The sequence below is a fragment of the Engystomops pustulosus genome, chromosome 1, assembly GCF_040894005.1.
Source record: "Engystomops pustulosus chromosome 1, aEngPut4.maternal, whole genome shotgun sequence".
Taxonomy (NCBI): Eukaryota; Metazoa; Chordata; class Amphibia; order Anura; family Leptodactylidae; genus Engystomops; species Engystomops pustulosus.
In genome coordinates this window covers 119202401-119224482 of record NC_092411.1, presented here as the reverse complement: position 1 = coordinate 119224482, position 22082 = coordinate 119202401, and the positions used below count along the sequence as shown (strand labels likewise).

Sequence of the window (22082 nt, the reverse complement as noted above, 5' to 3'; positions counted from 1 at the left end):
ATTAGGTATGGGCATATAAACAAAATACCTTAGGGTAAAATAGGATATTACCAAAAAAAAGGTTCAAAAGAACACAGAAACAAATAATAACCATAAATATACTTTATTTCAATCAAAATAGATGTTAAAAACCAAACATAATACAGCATACATGAACGGACACAAATGATATAAAATTGTGTGTATACCACATAACGGTAGTAACTAGCCAGTACAAATTATAACACACTAATAAGAATAATGAGTGCACAGTAAGATTAGTGTGTTATAATTTGTACTGGCTAGTTACTACCGTTATGTGGTATACACACAATTTTATATCATTTGTGTCCGTTCATGTATGCTGTATTATGTTTGGTTTTTAACATCTATTTTGATTGAAATAAAGTATATTTATGGTTATTATTTGTTTCTGTGTTCTTTTGAACCTTTTTTTTGGTAATATAATATACAGTAGACACCAGATTAGTTCAGTCGCTACAAATGGAAAATAATATTCGTAGCTGATAAAGGCTTAGCTTAGTCCATGCAGGTGGAATATACAGTATTTGGTAGAGAATTAGTTCACTTTATGCACAGGGGGCATAATATAGTTGCTATACAGCTGGAATATACAATAGCGGATACCAGATTAGTTCAGTATACGAAGAATACCATTTGCAGCTGAATTATTTCAGTCTGTGCAGGTGACATAAGCAGTAGCGGATGGAGGACTAGGTGATGCAAGTGAAGTATATACAAGCAGTCCCTGGGTTACGTACAAGATAGGGTCTGTAGGTTTGTTCTTAAGTTGAGTTTGTATGTAAGTCGGAACTGTATACTTTATTATTGTAACCCCAGTCAAACTGTTTTTTGGTCTTTGTGACAGTTGGATTGTCATAAGAACCAGGATTAACAATAAATCTTAATTGCAGACACCTGTGATAACTGTTACAGCTGTTTATTGTAGCCTAGGACTAAAGTACAGGAAATTACCAACATCCAGAGGTCCGTTTGTAACTAGGGGTTGTATGTAAGTCAGGTGTTCTTAAGTAGGGGGCCACCTGTAGTTGTTACTAGTATCCTAAGCCTATCTATACAAAGCTGAGCAAAAATCAATAGGGAGGTAAAGAGTTGATAAAATCTTTGGGGAAGTTTTTTCCTCCATGCACACACCAAGGGTTAACAATCTGATATTGGAGCACATACAGTTCCAGCCCCTCAGTACCTGAGCTCTGTTCTTTACTGCTCTCTGGCACAGCAGGGGTTACAGTCAGCATTTCAGAGACTTCCCCCTCACTCAGCGGCTCCTGCCGGCAAACCTGTGACACCCGACACCCGGCCTGCACCTGTGTAGCTGGATCCAGTGAATCTTCAGGTCCTGAGGCTCACACACTCCTGGGCTCCTCCACCTGCAGTCTCCTGCTGCTCCTCCTGTCCTCCGGTCTCCCTGCACAAGGTCCAGAGAGCGGGAGCTTCACTCATGGCTCCTCACTAATGTTATCTACACGTGGAGGCCGGAAGGACAGGAGAACCTGTCAGCAGGCTGGAGATGCTTGCAGTGCACGCTGTTCACAGCCTGCATACACACCACGCCCCCCGTCCCATCTCCGCTCTGTACAGTAATCGCGTCTGTGTTCTTAAAGAAACAGACGCGATTAATTTCATGGTGGGTGATTCGGGCGGCATTGAGCGCCCGAATCACCCACATTACAGACGCCCAGGGTGCCGCTCTAATTAAGGCTCGGGCATCTGCCGCCTGAAGCGAGATTTTCATCTCGCCTCATGGCAGATGCGGCCCTGCATACCTCCATCTAAAAATAGCAAATGCTCCTGAAACCTAAAAGGAGTAGGCACATTTTCCCAAATTTTTTTTTTGATGCACACAAATGAACAGTATCAGCACAAGTCTTCCATGAGCCAGAGGGAAGTCTGAGTGCCAAAATGTTATAGTCCCAAGCATTTGTGAGCCACAATAAGACTGAATCTAATATATAAAGCCGATTGTATGCATGTATGTACGTCTGCTAAAGGAATCTGTACTGTCGCGTTTACAAACACCAAACTTTGCACAGGCACTGCCTGTGACTCAGGGAACGTCACAGACCAGGTTGAGACAAATTTTTTATTCTGCGCTTTCCAAAATCCACTTATTAACCATTATATTACAGAAGCCATTGTCTGCTGCTGAGCCGTGATTGGTTTCTGTTCTGCCGCAGGTCAATAATATGAGCTCTGAACTGTGATTGGTTACTATTGGCAGTGATTATAAGACACTTATGTGTGAGGTAAGATGGAGATGGGGGAGATTTATCAGAAATGTCTGCAGTAAAACTGATCCAGTTGCCCATGGAAACCAATCAGAGACCAGTTGTAATTTTATAAACAGCTGTACAAAAATGAAACTTGACCTCTGGGTAACAAGAGCAGTTTTGCTCACAGACAATTCTGAGCAATCTCCCCATAGAAAAAGTGACAGTTGCTGGAACGAGAGTGCCAGCGACAGACACGTCAAAAAAGTTTATAAAAAAGGGACAGTCAGTGACAGACGGTCAGAGACTGTCTATAGATGCATATAAAATATGTTTTGTTAACCCATTCTATTTTGTTGTAGCTAAGAGCAGTTATTTACTATCCCAGGCAACGCCAGGAGATACATCTAGTAATATACGAGATGGCGCCTTGGCATTTTCATGCGTACACTTACTCTAACTTATATAAGATCACCCCAATAACTGCATGCATTTTACCGACTATTAATATAAATAGGAGCCACTAGCAGAAGTGTCATCGTGACATAAAATATATTTGTATAATGTAATGTATGATCACTGTGTCCTATTTATATCTGACAAACATACAAACACTTTTGTATGAATTAAATGAACAGAAGACCGCTTCATTGCAGTAAACAGGACTTGTACTGTAGAGGAAATGAGATGACTGTGACCTGGGGCAGAGAAGTCTGCCAGAATAAGATTGCACAGAGCTACTCAGCAGTGATAATGTTACAAAGGCAGGAAATGAGATGGGAGGGTTTACTGACAGCGTAGGGCATGCTGCTGCTGCATGGCACCTCTTGTCAAAACCTAGTGCGGAAGTGTTATGGGAGTAGGCAGAGGGTGTGAACTGCACCGCTCACTACAGGAAATACTGGGCTATTCCCAACACTTCTCACTTATCCCCTGTCCATCTCACATGGATAATGGCCAAGAGTTTATAGCTCTACTGTGCAGACTACTCTAATTATTAGACAGTCGTCTAGGTCCATACTGGTTAAAGCAGAATAAATCAATCCACAAAATTAACAAACTTTAAAAGAAAAAAATATATATATTCAGTAGTTATATTGGGTTTCAGATAGGCTCACAGGTAATAAACTTGTATAATTTTTTGTAGGAATGAATCAGATTTGAAAGAAATGGTCATCCACATTGTGTGGAAAAAGCAAACCCATAAAACTGCTGGAACTGGCTGGAGGTGCAGATGGTAGATCTACAGCAGGTCCTGTGTATAATGCACATTTCCCCATGAAGTATGCTACATTTAGGTTCGGGTTCACACCAGCAGAGTTTGAGGAAACCTTCTGTGTGGGCTTGCTGAACTTCTGTTGCTCAGCATTTGAGCTGGGATTCCGGCAAAGCAGACACAGAAAGTTAGAGCAAACCCGCTCTTGCGAAACCGGCCTTATTAGGTTTTTTTCTGCTACGAATTTGGAATAGGAAGGCCCTCTGCATATGAATGTGTCATCTACTGATTAAATGCAAGAAAAGAAAAATGTAATGCCTACATTACTTTTAGCAAATTACAAACACTTTACATCTACTCTATATTATGTAGCTGCTATATTAGATTTCTGCAAAACATAGTTAATATGCTACGCATACAGTTGAGTTTAGTCTTTCAGTCCCTTGGAAACATGTCCTAGTGGTGAATTTAGAAGCTATAGTTGTACCACAGTGTTGGAAAAATGGCACCACACAAAGCTTATGAATTTTAGTTCAATTTGGACGGATATATTGAGCGTTACCTGTGCTTGACATAAAAATGCATGCCATTACACAGATCCTCTTTCCACTCCATGGCAAAAAACACTGTACAAATGCAATAAAAATACATGTGAAAGTATATATGTACATCTCCAGCTGTGGATGATCCATGTAAAAACAAATGTGAAGAGAGGATGTTGCAAGAGCTTGGAGCGGGCATGATAACCTAGACAAAGAAGTGGATTGCACAATGTGGGCACAGATCATTGTAAATGCACAATGCCTGAACCAAACAGCTTCTCATGGTGCAACATCTAGGACAAGAAATTAATACCACATACAGAAATCTTTAGAAATCTGGAAAACTTTGAACACGCAAATAATAATGAATGTTCTGGGAATAACCGTAAATATGGAGCTTGGTATGTGATGTAGGACAAACCAATGTATGGAGAACAAGTATATAGGCTATTCTTATACTCATTTGGGTCATAGTGGTGAGGAGGAGATCAGCTGGCAGATAAGTAGGTTACATGTAGGATACAAAGTTACCAGAAGGGCTGAGGAGTTGGAGATGATGACAATTTTGGTGGGGTTGTGAAAAAATGGACCTACTCCACAAACATAAAATAAAGTATAAAAAAAAATTACAAAATTTCCTTTTAAATGTTTAAACATTCTATTCCTGATCTAAGGATTTAGGGCAGAAGGGAGCAGCATTTATTGGTCCAATATTGCCATACTGCTCAACTTTAAAGTCACCAGGACTGCTCCTTTCCAGCCCCTCCCATTTGGCAACTGCCTAGTCACACAGCAGATGCTAATGAAAGGTACAATATAACATATCTTTTTTTCTGTAAAACCAATTTTTAATACAAAAACACTTTGGCAGTGTATGTACTATGCTCTTTGGGTAAAAGGGGGAGTGCTAAAAATGGGTCTCCTGGTGACAGGTTCCCTTTAAGGGGTCACATCAGTAACCAGTACCCCAACCCTAGAAGCACAAACAACTACTGTACAGCACAAAATGTCAACTCAGAAATTATAAATGCCACTTTACAGCAATAAATACCCCCCAGCTTAAAAAAAAAACAAAAAAACTCTCTACATTCAGAAGAGGACAATAATAGTGCAGACCCAGAGCAGATAATAATAATGCTGAATCCCCCACAGAGCAGAAAATGGCTTCATACGCTGCATGTGACCTGTCGGTGTTTGTTGTGCACCCCAGACCCCTTTTTAGTTGAGATGAATGTGTACTGCACTTTATGTGCATGCTCAGGAGTGAAGCTCCTCTGCTATAGATTAAAGGAATAAGGCACTGGGAATGGATTCCCGTATTTATCTCAAGCACTTCTAGAGTGACCAGGAAAACAGGACTGTGTGAGTCTGAATCAGTAACCATTTATTGTGGAGCTGGAGTCAGTCAAAGTTCGGGATATTAAGTTGTCGGATGTTTGACATACCGACGCCACAGACCTGATTTCCCGACCGTAGATGAAGAGAAATTAGGTCAAATTTTAGTGCATTTCACACAAAGAATCCTAGCATCTATTAACTGGTTGTAAAAGTTGGCTGCATGTCGGCGCTTTATTTTCTACCCCCTCCTGTTCGGGGCTTAATGTGGAGCATCAATGGTGTTCAGGCCTTAACCTCTGATAGAAATAGGATGATGTAATGACTGGTAAGAATCCAAACTACTGAGGCATTTTTCAAGGTCACAGGAAAACCAACCCATGTCTGTCCTAGCTTGTTGTCCACGAGACAAGTATGAAATAAACTCTATTTCCTACATAATTTATTTATTATGTAATATTGGATTTTAACTCGTGCTATATGGCCAGAAACATACATATATCACTCTCAAATGTCATATTTATAGTTACTGCAGCAGATCTAGGGAGCAGAATTAACCTTTGCTTTACCTGTCATACAAACAAGAGTTTAGTCAATAGCCGGTCATGGTGACTAGATGATACATTTTTATATTTTGTTCGGTTTTAAAATGGAAACATGCTGAATACACACATCCATCCGCATGAAATGCTGACAGGTATTGTAAAGGTTGAATTCGGTACCTTGCAGAAGCAACTTAATTTACAAACATGGACAAAATTGTTTGTACCCCTGGTTTCATGAAAGAAAAACTCACAAATGGTCACAGAAATAACTTAAATCTGACAAAAGTAAAAATAAATTACATTTCTATGAAAATAAAAAAATGATAGGAAGACATTGCTTTTTAACCATGATTCAACAGAATAAAAAATAAAACTCCTAACACAGGTCTGGACAGAAATGATGGTACCTCTTGTGTCACCCCCTCACCCTCAAACTGTAAGTTCTTATGAGCAAGGGCCTCACTTCTATTGTTCCATATGACTGTACTCTGTAATGTATTCGTTTGTATGATTTGTAAAGTGCTACAGAATTTGATGGCACTACATAAAGATTATTATTATTACTCACCGAGAGAAATGTGAGTAAAGGGACATTAACTACCATCACATGTATCTACAATCTTTTAGATCAGTCAGTGGGCCTGTATATAGGTCTACAGCTACTCACTGTGCTGTTTGGTTACACGGTGTGTACTACACTCAACATGGAGCAGTGGAGGCAAAGGAAGAGTTGTCTCAGGACATTAAAAATTTTTTTTAATACAAACATGTTAAAGGTCAAGGTTACAAGACCATCTCCAAGCAGCTTGATGTTCCTGTGACTACAGTTGTACACATTATTCAGAAACTTAAGATCTACGGGATTGTAGCCAAACTTCCTGGACATGGCCGCAGGAGGAAAATTGACGACAAATCAAAGAGACTAATAATACAAACAGAGCAAAAAAGTCCAGAAAAAAATTTCTGAAGAAATTAAAGGTAAACTTCAAGCTCAAAGAACAACAGTGTCAGATCGCACCATCCATGGTCATTTGGGCCAAAGTGGACTTAATGGGAGACGACCAGGGAGGACACCATTGTTGAAAACAAGTCATAAAAAAGCAAGACTAGAATTTGCAAAACTACATGTTGACAAGTCACAACTAGGCAAGACACATCAGCTCTGTGTTCACAGATGGAAAAATGAAGCATATCTTGAAAAGAACACTGTCCCTATTGTGAAACAGAGGGGGCTCTATTATGTTCCGAGGCTGCTTTGCTGCATTTGGCACAGGGTGTCTTGAATCTGTGCAGGGTACAATGGAATCTCTAGACCAGTGATGGCTAACATATGGCACTGGTGCCAGAGGTGGCACTCGGAGCCCTTTCTGTGGGCCATCACCAGAGATGACTCCAGGTATCTTCCTGCAGTCCCAGACAGCCCAGGACTTGCTGTGCACAGTGCTATTTTAAAGTGACAACTCTACCGGGGACTATTTTCTGCTTTATTTGTGTCCTCAGGGTGCTGGTATTAACCCCTTAGCGCTCTGCGCCGTAGCTGTACTGCGCTGAGTCCCGCGATTAGCACTCAGCGCAGTACAGCTACTGCGCAGAGCCGATGCCGGTTCAGCGCTGTATAGCAGCCGAACCGGCATCGTTAGCCGCGGGATGTCAGCGGTAATTTACCGCTGACATCCCCGGCTAACACCCGCGGTCGGAGTCAACGCGACCGCGGCATTTAACATGCCTTCTGGGGGTCTTTACCCCACGATCCCCCCCCCCCCCCGCACCGTTTTCGGGGGGGGGGGGGCGATCGCTGTTTTGGCTCCTCTGGGGTCCGATCGGGACCCCAGAGAAGCCTGGAGGGTTTACCTTTAAGATGGCGTCTGTGACGTCATCTTAAAGGCAAAGTGTCAGCCTATGCATCTGCATAGGCTGGCACTGATAATTCCCTGCAATACATTAGTATTGCAGAGTATTATCAATACAAGTAATCAGATGATTGCTTGTTCATATCCCATGGTGGATCATGTAAAAAATGTACAAAATAATGTTTTTCAATAAAAAATTACTTTATAAATCACTAAAAATGCCCATAAGCCCCAAAACATATAAAGAGACATATAACGCTCAAAAAAGTCTAAATCATAACACAAACCCCACATATATAGTATCACCGCGTCCGTAACAATCCATAGAATAAAACTAAATAACTATTGAACCCATATGATGAACGCCGTAAAAAAAAACGCCAAAAACCCGCCAAAAATTATGATTTTTACCTATTATATCCCACTAAAAATGCAATAAAAAGTGATCAACAAAACATATGTACTCCAGAATGATATTGTTGCAAAGAACAACATGTCCCGCAAAAAACAAGCCATCAACCAGCTCTGTAGCCAAAAACGTAACAATGTTATGCCACGTGGAAGACAGCGATGCAAAAATGATAGATTTTTCCTCACATTAGGGTTTTATTTGGCAAATTTAGTAAAACATAAGAAAAAATATTCATGTCTGGTATCCCCGTAATCGTATCGACCCATAGAATAAAGATAACAGGATTATTAGGCTATACGGTGAACACGGAAAAAAAAAAAAAGTAAAAAATCCAGTACAGAATTGATGCTTTTCTACTCATGACCTCAAAAAAAGTTCCAAAATTTTCAACAATAGGTGATACCAACCCCAAAATGGTAACACTGGAAAAAGCATCTCGTCCCGCAAAAAAAATGCCATCACATGGCCCCAATAACGGAAAAGCGAAAATTTTATAGCCTTCAAAATGGGGCAACCAGAAAACTAAAATCCTGGCAGCTGCAGGGTGCTCCTTCCCTTCTGCGCCTCGCTGTGCCCCCATAACACAAGTAATGTCCACATCAAGGGGGGGTCGCTGCACTCAGGAGAAATTGTAGAACAAATTTTATGGTGAGTTTTCTCTTTTTATCTTTTGGAAATGTGTACATTTTAGGGCTAAATGAACGTATAACCGACAAAATTTGACCATTCTAAATTTCACCGCCATTTTGATTCAATTACTATGAAGATCTCAAGGGGTTAACAATCTTTGTAAATGCTGTTTCTGATAGTTTGAGGGGTGCAGATTTGAAAATGGGTTGGTTATATAGGGGGTTTTGTTGCTAAATATGTAAAATTTGATTTCAAACAGTATTTATCCCCAAAATAGTCAATTCCGAAAATACGGAAAATCGCTATTCGATTTGTAGGCCGTGTGACGTCAAAATAAATTATCCAAACATTTCAAAAATTATGAAAATGTAAAGTAGACAAATGGGAAATGTTATTCTGCAAGTTATTTAGGTGGTAAATCTATCTGCCTGAAAACGCGGTGATTTTGAATTTCGAAAATGGCAAATTTTTCTAAAAATTCATCATTTTTTTCTTTTTTTTGTAAATAAACGCAAAACTTATCAGCCAAAATTTACCACTAAAATGAAGTACAACATGTGGGAAAAAACAATCTCAGAATCGCTTTGATAAGTAACAGAGTTCAAAAGTTATTACCACAGGAAGAGACACTGGTCAAATTTCAAAAAAAAGTTGCGAGCCTTAACCTGCAAACAGGCTGCGTCCTTAAGGGGTTAATGAAAACTGTGACAGAGAAGGGAGTATAAATCACAAATTAAATTTCTGTGTTGGCACTTTGCGATAAATAAGCGGGTCTTGGTTGTAGTTTGGACACTTGGTCTCTAAAAGGTTTGCCATCACTGCTCTAGACTATCAAGGGATTCTAGAGCTGCCCGATGTCATAAAACTTGGTCACAGATAATAATTCTTTATTTATATAGCGCACACAGATTACGCAGCGCTGCACAATCATGTCAAATTGGTCCCTGTCCCCATGGGGCTCACAATCTAAACAGCCTAACAGTATGTTTTGGAGTGTGGTAGGAAACCGGAGTACCCGGAGGAAACCCACGCAAACACGGAGAGAACATACAAACTCTTTGCAAATGTTGACCTGAGTGGGATTCGAACCCAGGACCCCGCCACTCACTCCGCCACCGTGCCGCCCCCAGATCATGGGTCTTGACCCAAAACACACAGCTAAAAACAGGAAGAGGAAAGTATTGGACTATTCTGAAGTGGCCTTCTATGAGTTCTGACCTATTGAGCATCTTTGGAAAGAGCTGAAACTTACCATCTTGAAAAGGACACATCCCAGACGACTGGATCAGTTTACTGATGAGGAATTGGCTAAAATACCCGTTTAGAGGTGCAGAAGTCTCATTGACCATTACAGGAACGGTTTGATTTCAGCAATTACCTCAAGAGCCGGTGCAACTAAATATTAAGTTAAGGGTACCATCATTTCTGTCCAGGCCTTCACGAGATGAAGCAGTGTCTGCCACTCATTTTCATAGAAATGTAATTTATTTTTACCTTTGTCAGATTCAAGTTATTTCTGTGACCATTGTGAGCTTTTCCTTTCATTAACTGAGGGGTACAAACAATTTTATCCACCTGTTTACAACATTTGATATTTGTATAAGTAAGTGACAATACCAGACCGCATGAGCTAAAATCCAACAGTACATATTAAATATTATGTAGGAAGTTGAGATACATTTAATATTTGTCATGCAAGCAGACAATGAGCTGGGACAGACATTGGGTGGTTTGCCTGTGACCCTGAAAAATGCCTCAATAGTTCGGATGGGGTCCATCATTCACTTTCCACTAGATGAAGTCTTCAGTGTTACGTAAGGCCCATGAATACACTTCATGTTGAGCTAAAATCCTAACAATGGGCTCCTGAGGGCTGGGTACATGACAAAGTGTAACTATGCATGCAATGAGAACTATAAAATTCCTGACTTGATGTAATTTCTGATATATAACAGAATTACGCACATCAGCTTGTTTTCACTGCTCCATACACAGGATACACATCCTGCAAGGAAGGCTAAAAAGCTCCAGTCTACAATAAGGCCACAGTAAGATTTTATAGACGAGAGCCAAAGGAGCTCATAGGAAATACATGACTAGGCTCTCGTCTATGTACAACATAGGTTTTTTAGGTTGGTAATTAAGTTGAATTTGTGTGGAAGTCAGAAGAGGAATATTTTATAATTGTAGCTACCAACAAACTTTTTTTGTCCCAGTGACAACTGGATTTTAAAAATTTTGTGCCGTCATGGGATCAAGGATTATCAATAAAGCTTCATTACAGACATGTTACAACTGATCATTGCAGTCTAGGACTAAAGAAAAGCATCCAGAGAGCTCCACCAGAGGTTACAGTGGGCAGAGAGGTCGTCTATAAGTCGTGTGTCCTTAAAGGGATGCCCATGAAAATAACTTCTCAAATTGTAATCCCCTAGTGAGGTTTACACAATAAAGATCATTTTTACCCCCTAACAATTTTACTCAGTTTTATTGCTGTTTAAGCTTCCATCACTCAGTTAATTTCAGTGTAACATTCCAGAGTGTGAACACTTCCCGATTCTTCTGTGCTGTAGGATACAGTGTGCTGACAATGTGGTTAGCTTAGCATGGTACAGGTTTATCTACAATTTTATTTAGCTTCTGAGCATTCTACTAGTATAGGACACATAGAAAAAGAGAGATCAGAGATCAGAGTAATGAGATGGATATAAGGCAATGACACTCTCAGCTCTGCTAACTCACCTATAACACACACAGTCAAGCTCTGCTATATGCCTGTATAGCGCTAGTTTCTGCACACTGCTTGCCGGCAGGAAGTGCCTGTGTCTGAGCTGGTCTTGTAATGCAGGAGGGAAGGGCAGAGGGCACTGCAATGTGCAGACAAGAGAAGCTATTCATGAAAATAATCCAACCATAGTCAGAAGATTTACAGTTGGATCCAGGGGCAAATTGTAAATGCCAGGACTGTTAGACAGGTTGAAATTATATATGAGAACTGCTGTATTATTGTTGATAACAGTGAACTAGAGAATTTATTTTTTTGTTATCCCAGGTATATTTAAGAATCATGTTTTCATGGGAAGTGTTCTTTTGGTAGATATTCGAGCACTAGATAGCAGAATACCAAAGTGTCAGCGTAGATTATAAAACTAAATAGCTGAAAGCTGCAGATATCCCAAGTAGTGATAAACGCCTGCCTCTACTGTAAGCCTTTTAGCAGTCTCCTTAAAAAGGATCCTGGTGTCTCCCAGTTCTACCCTCCCTTATTTATTTCCCAAACAGAAATAGAAGGAGATTTATTGACGGAGCAGCCATCATGTTACAGGAATGTCCGGGTTGTATGTTTTCTCTGGAGGACTCCATCACAGGTAACAGCTACTTTGCTTGGCAAATATTCACTGACTGCAATGAGTTCATTAACTGTTACACCACCAAAGCAGAGTATCACAAACACTAGCACCTTGTACACAAACATTATGAAGAAAAAGGATGACCGAATACAACAGGGAAATACTGTATATACAATAACCCCATAGGATTTATTTCTGGATTGTAGATTTGGAAGGATTATTTTTGGGTCATGTCTTCTTGTAATAAGTTTATAGGGCATACCCAACTATATAAAGTGGTACATGGAAAGACAACTGGGATTAGATTTTTTTAAAGCAAATCCCACAGATGTGATATCAGATTGAGCTGTAAGAAATATAAATCATAACGGAAAACTAATGGATACGTTAAAATGTCCATCAATATATATTAGTGCTGTTTTCATCCGGTTTTCCACTCAAATACTGTAAGTCATTAAAAGTTCATTAACATCAATGAACATTTTTATGTTAGTCGGTTAGTCTTCCATTAATAGCTTTAGGACAATCCATTACTATCCATTACATTAGTACTACTCAGTATACTGAGAACCCACCTCAAGAACTCCCTTCGTGGAAATGTTATGATCCAATGGTCATCATGATGGGGCCTTAACCAAGTCACTTTTAACCTTACATTTTCAAATTTTCCTGCTTCTAACATATCAACTTCAAGAACAGACAAAACATGTAATGTTCTGGCCAATACTTCAGTGAAAACAAAAACACAGTATAATAAGTGTATATGACAACTGTGGCTTATAGCATTCAGAAATTACAATATGATGTCTAGATAGAAGGGTCAAATGTATTACAGTTTAGGTGGGTAGCAGCTTCTAGCCGTCCTAAACACAAACCCAAAAGGAAGAGTTTACTGCCACTTTTTTGAGACAGGAAGCTTAGAGTAGTCACGTAGTGTGAATTAAACCATACGAGTAGCCTGACATGCTGCCTACAAAACAGATGGCCACTTGTCACTCAGCCCTGGACCTATAACGCTTTTTTTCCACAAATGTCTCTTACAGAGGTAGACTAGTTTTCTGTAGATTCATTGTATAAGGTCATGCTGCCCTCCGGCCAAATAAAGTGCCCTCTATAGTGTGGAGAAGTGCATATCAACAGGCAGCTCCTGTCAAAGCAAAACAATACAGGACAATGTGATGGAGCTCAAACCTTAAAGAAAACCAGTCAGGCAAAATAACCCCTAAACTAAATATATTTTCATAAACTGCCATTAGAGAGCATTGCCTCTATCCCTTCATTGTCCCTCTACATGCCTGTAAACCTAATCAACGAGGTCCTAAAGCTGTATGCAAATGACCTGTGAAATGTCCAATGAGTCATTAGCATATTCAAGCTGTCCAGCTTATTCATGAGTGGGAGGCACAGACAGACCCCCAGTGCATAACTGACAGCCTGTATAATGATGTGTTTCCTGCAGCCTGTCTGTGTATAGGAGGGATACAACAGCTCCAGGCAGCCATGTTATAGCAGAACATGTCAGGTACTTGTGTAGCTGATGTCTGTGTATTACGAGGATGCAGCATGTCAGCAGATGCAGTACAGACCCTAGCAATGCTTTACTATACATTACACACAGACATGGGCAGGGGAGGGGAGGAGTAACAGGGGTGACATCACTGCCTCTGACCATGTGACCAGCCTCATTTATATAATAAAGAAAAGATGATTTTGCAATGATTAATGTATGAAATGACTAGATAAAGGCTGTGATGGGATCCATGTGAGATGCTCCAACAGGTAGAGGTGACAGGACTAGTGACACAGACCTGATGACAGGTGTCCTTTAATAACTTTCCTCAATCTATTCAGATTTGATGTACCCCACATTAAACCTATAAGATTTGTCATGCACCTGCTGGAGTTCCCCAACATGTTTGGTTGTTTAGATCTCTTTGTTGTGGAGTTATTCCTCTGTCATATACTACAGGTCAGAGGCCAGGTCACCACTATATACCAATGGTCAGTACAACACACAGCTCTGATTGTGTAACGACCATTTACCAGTGCTTAGCCACTGGAAGGAAAAATAGAATCTTTCTATAGCAGGACAGCAAGCAGAGGTCTAAAGTACCGTGAGTAATTGATACAGGAAGTATATTGGAAAAGCGTATAACTTCACATCATGCAAACAATAACTGGAAAAAACCTTGCACTTCAGACCCAGCTACCGGTTATTTGTTGGACCCGATGGCAGACTTCAGTTTGCTGGAAAGTGAACACTAGGGAGTTTTATTAATTTCTTTAACTTTTTAAACTGACTCCATTGTTGGTCAGTTAAATGGGTTGTTCCATGAACCCATTAAATTAAATGATTCATCTCAATAAATTAAAGGGGTCTGTCCATAAAAGAAAGTCCTCAAATTTGAATCCCCTAGTGATGTTAACACAATAAAGATAATTTTTAACCCCTTACTTTACAATATTTACTCAGTTGTATTGCTGTTTTAGCTCCTATAACTCAGTGGTGGTCAGTGCAAAATTCCAGAGTGTAGGCGGGGACTCTCTAAGCAAACACTTAATGATTCCTCTAGTATTGTGATATACTGTGTGCTAACAATGTGGTTGAAATCCCCAGATATTGTCTTGGAGGTACAAGATTAGATTGGTGCCCGAATTGGTACCAGGATGTCACTTTAGTGATGATGTTCATGTCAGGTGTTTGTGTCATGTGCAGAAGAACAAATTGTTCAACAGGCAAAGCAATACACAGTTTTGTGTGCTAGCCTCTCCTATTAGGCTTTTTTTTTTACTGTTCTGAAAGTTTAATATACTCCATTACATAAAGGGTAGAAAAAGCTCCCTTCTTCAGATCAGCAATAAGAGCACCTTGGAGCAGAGGAGCTCCCCACTGCTGAGGTTTACTTTATAAAGGATAATAACTTATACTTTATGAACCTCAGCAAGGGGGGAGAAGATTGTACAGTCTATTCAGAAAGGACAGGGCCATTCAATAAAGGGTACACACAAGGCATTATAAGGCTTGTAGGAAACTGCAAGGGAGTGCAACTCCTATGGTCCCTTCCACATTTTCTACTTATAGGCTCTGCACAGAAAGGAAAGCAGCAGCTGAGTAGGTGTAAAAATCGCATCAGTACAATAATATTCACCTCAAACCTTTTTACCAACATTTCTGGCATTTATGAAGAATTTAGGAGTAAACCTTTCATGGGACAACCCCCTGAGGCCTGGCACAATTGAAGACCTTCATTTTTTCACTTGAGTAAAAGTTATCTACATGTACTTTTACTGACTGTAGAAATAGTACTAACCTATAATGTGAAAGGTTTTTTTTCCCCATAATTAGTTTATTACACAGTATATGTGTATAATATACAGAATAATGGTACTAACAATTACTAGAAGTCACAAGCAAGCTTCTTTGTACAAACGCTGCACTAATCCTCACTTCCCTTATGCCCTAATCTGACTACCCTTTGCATTATTTGAAAATCCATTTTAATCCAGTCAAGCTTTTATGTTCTGAATTGGCAGAGATACACCTGACCGTAAAATTAGCCACAGGGATATTAACCTAGACACATCGCAGACTGGCATGGTATACAAATCCGTCTGATACATGTGATGAGCACCATAATATGCCAAACTATAGTATGCAGTAAGAATACGGAAGACAACACACTCAGCTGTCCTGTACAAGCCCACAGTACTTCTATTCATGGCAGAAGAAGTACATTAAGTGTTTATGTATTACCAATGGACAATATATCAGAAAGTAGACGTAAAAGCCTATTTTTCAAGTAACGTATTGTTACAACAGGTAAAGAGGACAAGTCACATTATGTTTTATATTTTGCTGTGATAGAATATCTTACCTGAAAACAAATTCAACTCCAAGCTCTTCTTCTGTCTTCCTAAACTCTGCAGCTCTTCGGTGCTGCCATACTTCATGACAGTGTTGATGGATGAGATGGTGCTCATGAGTTGGGAGTTGAGTGTCCCAATCTGTGAATATGGTTCACCAAAGGTTTCAGCTAGCTCAGTGTAATTCTCGGCAAGAAGCATCTGTTGTTCTTGAAGCAGTTTTTGGACTCGTTCAATATAATGGTCAATAGCTGGAGACTCAATATTTGATACATTCACCTCCATGGCAGGGGTGGACTCTTCACCAACTGCTACTGACTTTGTGCTGACAAAAATGGGTTCAGGTTCGCTAGGTCCACAGGCAATACTACGCGACTTTACACCAACCAAAAAGTTATCAAAGACATTTATTTGACCTACTCCAAAATCTTTGGTTTTTCGGATGGAATTTAGAGGTTCAAAATCAGAATCGGATGTACAGATTCCAATAGAACGTGTTTTTGCTATGGCATCGATTTCCTTCACTTTTCCATCTCCAATACCTACTGAACGCATTTCCACGCTTTCTGTGTTCGTCTGTTTGCTGGACATACTGTAGGCTGTATTGGTACTTGTATCGACAAGTCCTGGCACTTCTGTGCTCGTGGATTGGTCTGTAGCCTCAAATTCTGTGTTTGTTTGCTGGTTTGTAGTCCAAGGAGACACATTTATAGCAGAGTCCACTTTAGCAACTAATTCTGTATTGACACCACATGAAAAATAATCCAATAATGGTTTAACTGTAACATCCACAGAACAATCACCACAAGCAACTGATCGAACATCCTTAACTACAGCCTTGTTTTGAGCCAGCTCATGCACATCTTCCTCTATGCACAGTCCAGCATCGCCAATAAACTGGTCCTCACCAACACATTTGTCACACATCTTAAGATCCAACTCCACACCCATTTCACAAGTCTCAACACTCTCTTTTACAATCCAGTGATTCATAGGGAAGTCAGGGCCCACAGCAGCATTGTGAAGTAAAGGACTACACGAGACACCAATGGTCCTTGTTTGCAGGCTACTGCCAACAGAACAATCAACCACATCTAAGGAGCCCCCATGGTTTTGGTCCCTGGTTTCTACTACAGCCTCCACCATCCTGCTGCAAGTTGAGGGCTGAGCCATTACGGCTTTGTCTACTCCTTTCCTAGAGCCTGCTGCTCGGATCTCCAACTTTAGTTTAGTCATTTCCATTTCATAGGTGGTTTCTCTCAAGTCTGTTTCAAGTCTGTAGATTTTGTCTTTAAGTGCTTCAATAGTTTGCTGTTGGAGTTCTACTTCTCTCTCTACCTCGCTAGTGACCCCAAGCATCTCCTCTGTCACCCCCACTCCAGTGCTTCTCAAATCTACTTCAGTACCCACAGAAATGTCTCTGGTGGGTTTAGCAGATTTATAATATATTACCAGATCATTCATGTTTTCATCAGCACCAACAGCAACAGAACGGCCACATTTTTCTTTACATTTCCTCTCCTTAGGCTGTGAAGAACAGTAAGCTTCAAAACTGCTATCCTGGATTTTTTTTTCTAAAGCTTGCATCTCAGCCGTCAATTGTCTGAACTCCTTAAGTGTGTGTGTATTTTGCTCAGGAGTTTCCATCTCATCTTCAGAATCTATATGTAACTCCCCAGCAGGTTTAACTGGAGTCCGTGAGGATTCGAAACCTGCAGCATTGCCGGCACTGTAAGATCTTTTACGGAAACCGGAAGCATCATTCTGAGAACTAACTTTTTGGTTTTTAATCTCAGACAAAAGCTGTCGTTTTTCTCCCTGTAATACTGAAATCTTTACCTGAAGTATGGGGATTGTCTTTACCTGTTCCTCAAGTTCTTTTAGGCGTTTAAGGGCTACAGCCATCTGCTCCCTGATATGTTGAAGATGCATCGGGCTCACATTTGTCACTGGAGTAGCTACCCCTGAACTTAGTGGACTGTGACGAATAGAGCTTCCTAAGGATGAGGCAAATAAGGCACTATAGTCTCCGTTGATTTGGTGACCATTTTGGAGCTGCTGGGCAGTTGAGGTGGGCCCAACGGATCCAGTGAACGATGAAAGTGAGCCAGTAGAGCCCATTCCCCCAAAACTTGCCAGCCTAGGCCTACGAACATCGTTGAAAGATGATGCTACCTGCATGACTTTTTCTTGTTCCAGCCGCCGGCGAGTTTCCATTAGTGTTTTTGTAACATGAAAATTGTGCTTGGGCAGGTGAGGGGAAGACGGCGGTAAGGGTTTGTTTTCAGGGATGGCTAAAAAAATTGGAGAGGCTTCCTGTGAAGCGGATGTTCTGGCGGAGCCAGAAACTGTATGTCGCCGGGCAATTAATATAGGAGAGAGTTTATTTTCATCACTGTTAGAGGAGGAAAGGGATTCTGTGGAAGGCCAGCCAGTACCCTGGCAAGGTTCTGTTCTGTCCTCTGAGAGCTGGGAGCCCAACTTGTGCTTCTTTACAATGTTTACTTTCTTGAGGGTGTTCCCCTTCTGTATGTCCTCAACATACTTTACAAAGTCCAGGTCTATCTGGTATCCGTATGGAGTTTCCACAAAATATGCTGCTTTGGGATCTCTTTCATCTTCACCATTTGAAGTACATCCCTTGCTTTCTACAAAAAAGGAAAAGATGGTTTATTTTACAGATACAATTAAGGTATATACACCAATTTACAATAAAATGTATTTTATATCTTAAATTTAACAAATGTATGCAGTCAATCTTTATACTGTATATTGATAGATACATACACAAAATTTCTATAATAATAAATGTAACGTACATGGTCAGCATACATATATAACGTAGAAGAACACTATAGTTCAGCAACATATTCCATTACAAAAATAATCCAAAATATTTCCCATCTCACGTCCAAACATGCCATATAGAGAAAGCTTTTGACACAGGCTCGGACAAAACAACATGTTCCTACAACTGTTCCCCTCCTACTCACAACACGAATGTGTAAATAGTCAAATATTTCTTTTGGAGCCAAGTCTTTTTTTCCACCTTTTGTTACATGGAATCCAGGAGGAACAGCCATCAGCTAGCTTCATGTCAAAAACACAAGGGCAATGCCACTGTCCGAGGAGTCCTTGGCTTGCAGTTACCGTACATCTTTTCTTGTTATTATAAAACACTTTTAGCCCACCATGGCACAAACACAAACTAAAAATATGCAGACGGACCTGTTCTGAGCTCTGTCTGAAATTCCACAGCTGAAAGAGAAACTGCCTAAGCTCACATAGCAGGGACGTTAAATCGGGGTGCCCTAAGCTTAAACTGAGCCATTACATGAGCTAGCCTGGCACATACATCAACCTCAGTGTAAATGACATTAGAAACAGAAAGACAAAGCCTTAACAGGAAGGAAAGCTGCGTGAAAAGAGAAACAGTCACTATAGGAAGACTTACTTGTAGATGCATACAAGAGTCAGGTCCATCCGCTGTGTGCTCATGCTGACAGTGCCAGTCATAGCTGCGTCTCCCTCACCACTGAGCTACTAACCTCACAGCTGCCTTTTCAACTTTTTTTTTCCTCCATTACCGCATAAGGTAAAAAGCCACATTTGTATAAACTTAGCAGGACCGGGCTGACTCCTCCATAGGTCAGCCCTTTACTTCTGCTGGACAATCTTCCACCACCCTCTGAAAGCCTCAGCTGTTCACTGCAGAGTCACACTTCAAACACTGCAAAGCCACATCCTGGCTCTTAAAGGTACAGTCGCTTGTGAAACTTCCATGAACTTTGACAGCCACATGCTTGCTGGGCAAGAGCCAAGAGTTGCACAACTTATAAAAACACACACACGCACACAATATGACAAGTGTTCAAAGTAGTGGCATAAACTGCCTTTCAGATGTTCCGCATACTAAAAATTGTAAACACTTTTACACAGAAGGATTAAGGTTAGGATTTTGTATTCCTGTCAGTAGAGGAAGTTATCATGCTTTTTAACAAACCCCTGGTTTTGACCTACAAATCCTAATGCTAGATACAAGCATAAAAATCATCTTACAAAAGGGACTGTACTGTTCAATTACAACACTCACAATACATAGTGTTGTTTGCAAGGATCATATGCTACTGAAAAATGCCATTTTGATTTTAGTTGTCTTATCTTTATAAACCCATAGTCTTGTAAGTCTACCAGATAAACAATCCCAAAAGAGTAAGCCTGCAAATATTACCAGACAACAAGTTCATCTAAAATCAAACTCTCATACTGTCCACATATCATGTGCACTACCTACTGTATGTATGAAAATGGAAAAATAAAATAAATATATATTTTAGAAAAGCGTTTTATTAGCTGTACAGTAACAATGCTACTTATCAGGATGGTGGCCATTCTAGCCTTGCTTACCTTTTGCAATGTTTCTGAAATACAAGGAAAACAAACTACTACTTGTACCTGCAGAATCGCCTGGTGTATAAATAAGGCACTTGGTGCCCACTCAGCAAACACTGGGTGTTCTGTGCAGTCCCAGACAGAGCCCCTTTCATGGAGAGCGCTCTCTACACGGAGTATCTCGCAGAACACTTCTACAAACTACGAATTATGGAAGACAGGCTGTGTTCTGTGCACGTTCACCATTATTCAGACTCGAGGAAAATAGTTTTATTCCTCCGCTCACTTTTCTTTTTCATTTTGTGGCTATTTTTAAATCGTACAGAACATAAGCAGTGTGGACTTCGTAGGTCAGAGAAAATACCACAGAATACCATAACAGCTCTCAGAGCCAAAAACAGCTGAAGCAGAAAAACGACAATACTGCCCAAAGAGAATAAAAGGTTTTTATCCACTGCTGAACACACGCTATTATTCTCTGATGTCAGCCATCCAAGAGAGAGGGATTGTGGAGATCTTAGCCTCACAGGAAAAGGAAAGAAGCCGTGCTTGGCACTTGTTATGCAGCTTCAGTTCAATAATATGTCTGAAACTGTACACATTAAAAAATAAAAGCACAAAGTAAATTATACACAAGTTTTTATTAAGTGCCAAACGCTGACCAGGTGGATTTTTAGGAATGGTATTTTTGTGAGACATGAATCCTTCCTCTCACTCCTCCTTTTCTCTGGTCAGTACCATTAGGATTTCCATGTTCATGTGTGAACAGTAACTTATTACGAACATATAACATACGACTAAACTACTACACTCACATATACAGAGAGTTATATTTATCCAAAATAGCGGATAATACCAGTAGATTTGCTGCTCTGCCAGGGGCTGCAATCTTATGCTTGAAAGAACAAAGTATTGTAGGTCCATCATGTGACCCGGCCTCTGAATGGGCTTGTAGAATGGAAGCGAGGATAGGGCTACAAGTCCTGCATTCTAATCACCAACGTATCGTGTGTGTGTGTGTGTGGCAGAGAGGACAAAACACTCATTTATAACAAATGTTATCTCTGCTAATGGAAAACCCAAGTTTTAGTGAAACATTGCAAGCAGAACCATTAGTAACTGTTCTCATGCATTGAAAATGTTACTCAAAGCAGCTATAGCTGAATATCCAATTATGATGTAGGCCCCATGGTGCTCCCCTACTATTAGATGTGGGCAGTACAGTCAGGGTTTATTTAGGTTACTATAGTGTACTCTCTTAAAATTCCATTTCCAGAGAATGGTTAGGGCAGTGGTGGCGAACCTATGGCACGGGTGCCAGAGGCGGCACTCAGAGCCCTTTCTGTGGGCACTCGGGCCATCACCCAAGCACACCAGACAGGACTCAAAGAATCCTCCTGCAGTTCCAAGCAACTTAAAAGATGCTGCTTTCAGTCATATATTTATGTGATACTTCACTATTTGGGTATTTAGGAAGAGGGAGAATGAGTAGACAGGGACTAATTATCTTTGGAGGACCTCCTGCTGGCCCCACAATTTTCTGTATACAGAGGGACACTGGAAAGAAGCTAAAATGATGCAAGTTTTTCATCTTGTCCTCAGGAGGCCGATATTATCGAACGTTGTTGAAGAACAGGGAGCAATAAGTTACTGCTTTAATTTTTGGTTGGCACCTCGCAATAAATAAGGGGGGTTTTGGGTTGCAGTTTGGGCAC

The 22082-nt window shown here is 40.4% G+C and overlaps 1 protein-coding gene across 4 annotated transcripts in view; it reads right to left on the bottom strand.

Annotated features, from left to right (window-relative positions):
• The window catches only part of KANK1 (KN motif and ankyrin repeat domains 1), a 124829-nt gene that overhangs the window by 13519 nt on the left and 89228 nt on the right, over positions 1-22082 (bottom strand). For all 4 annotated transcript variants that reach the window (XM_072151551.1, XM_072151560.1, XM_072151569.1 and 1 more), the window contains one exon: positions 15987-18623. In XM_072151551.1, coding sequence (XP_072007652.1) covers positions 15987-18623 — 2637 coding nt within the window. The remainder of the gene's footprint in view (positions 1-15986; positions 18624-22082) is intronic.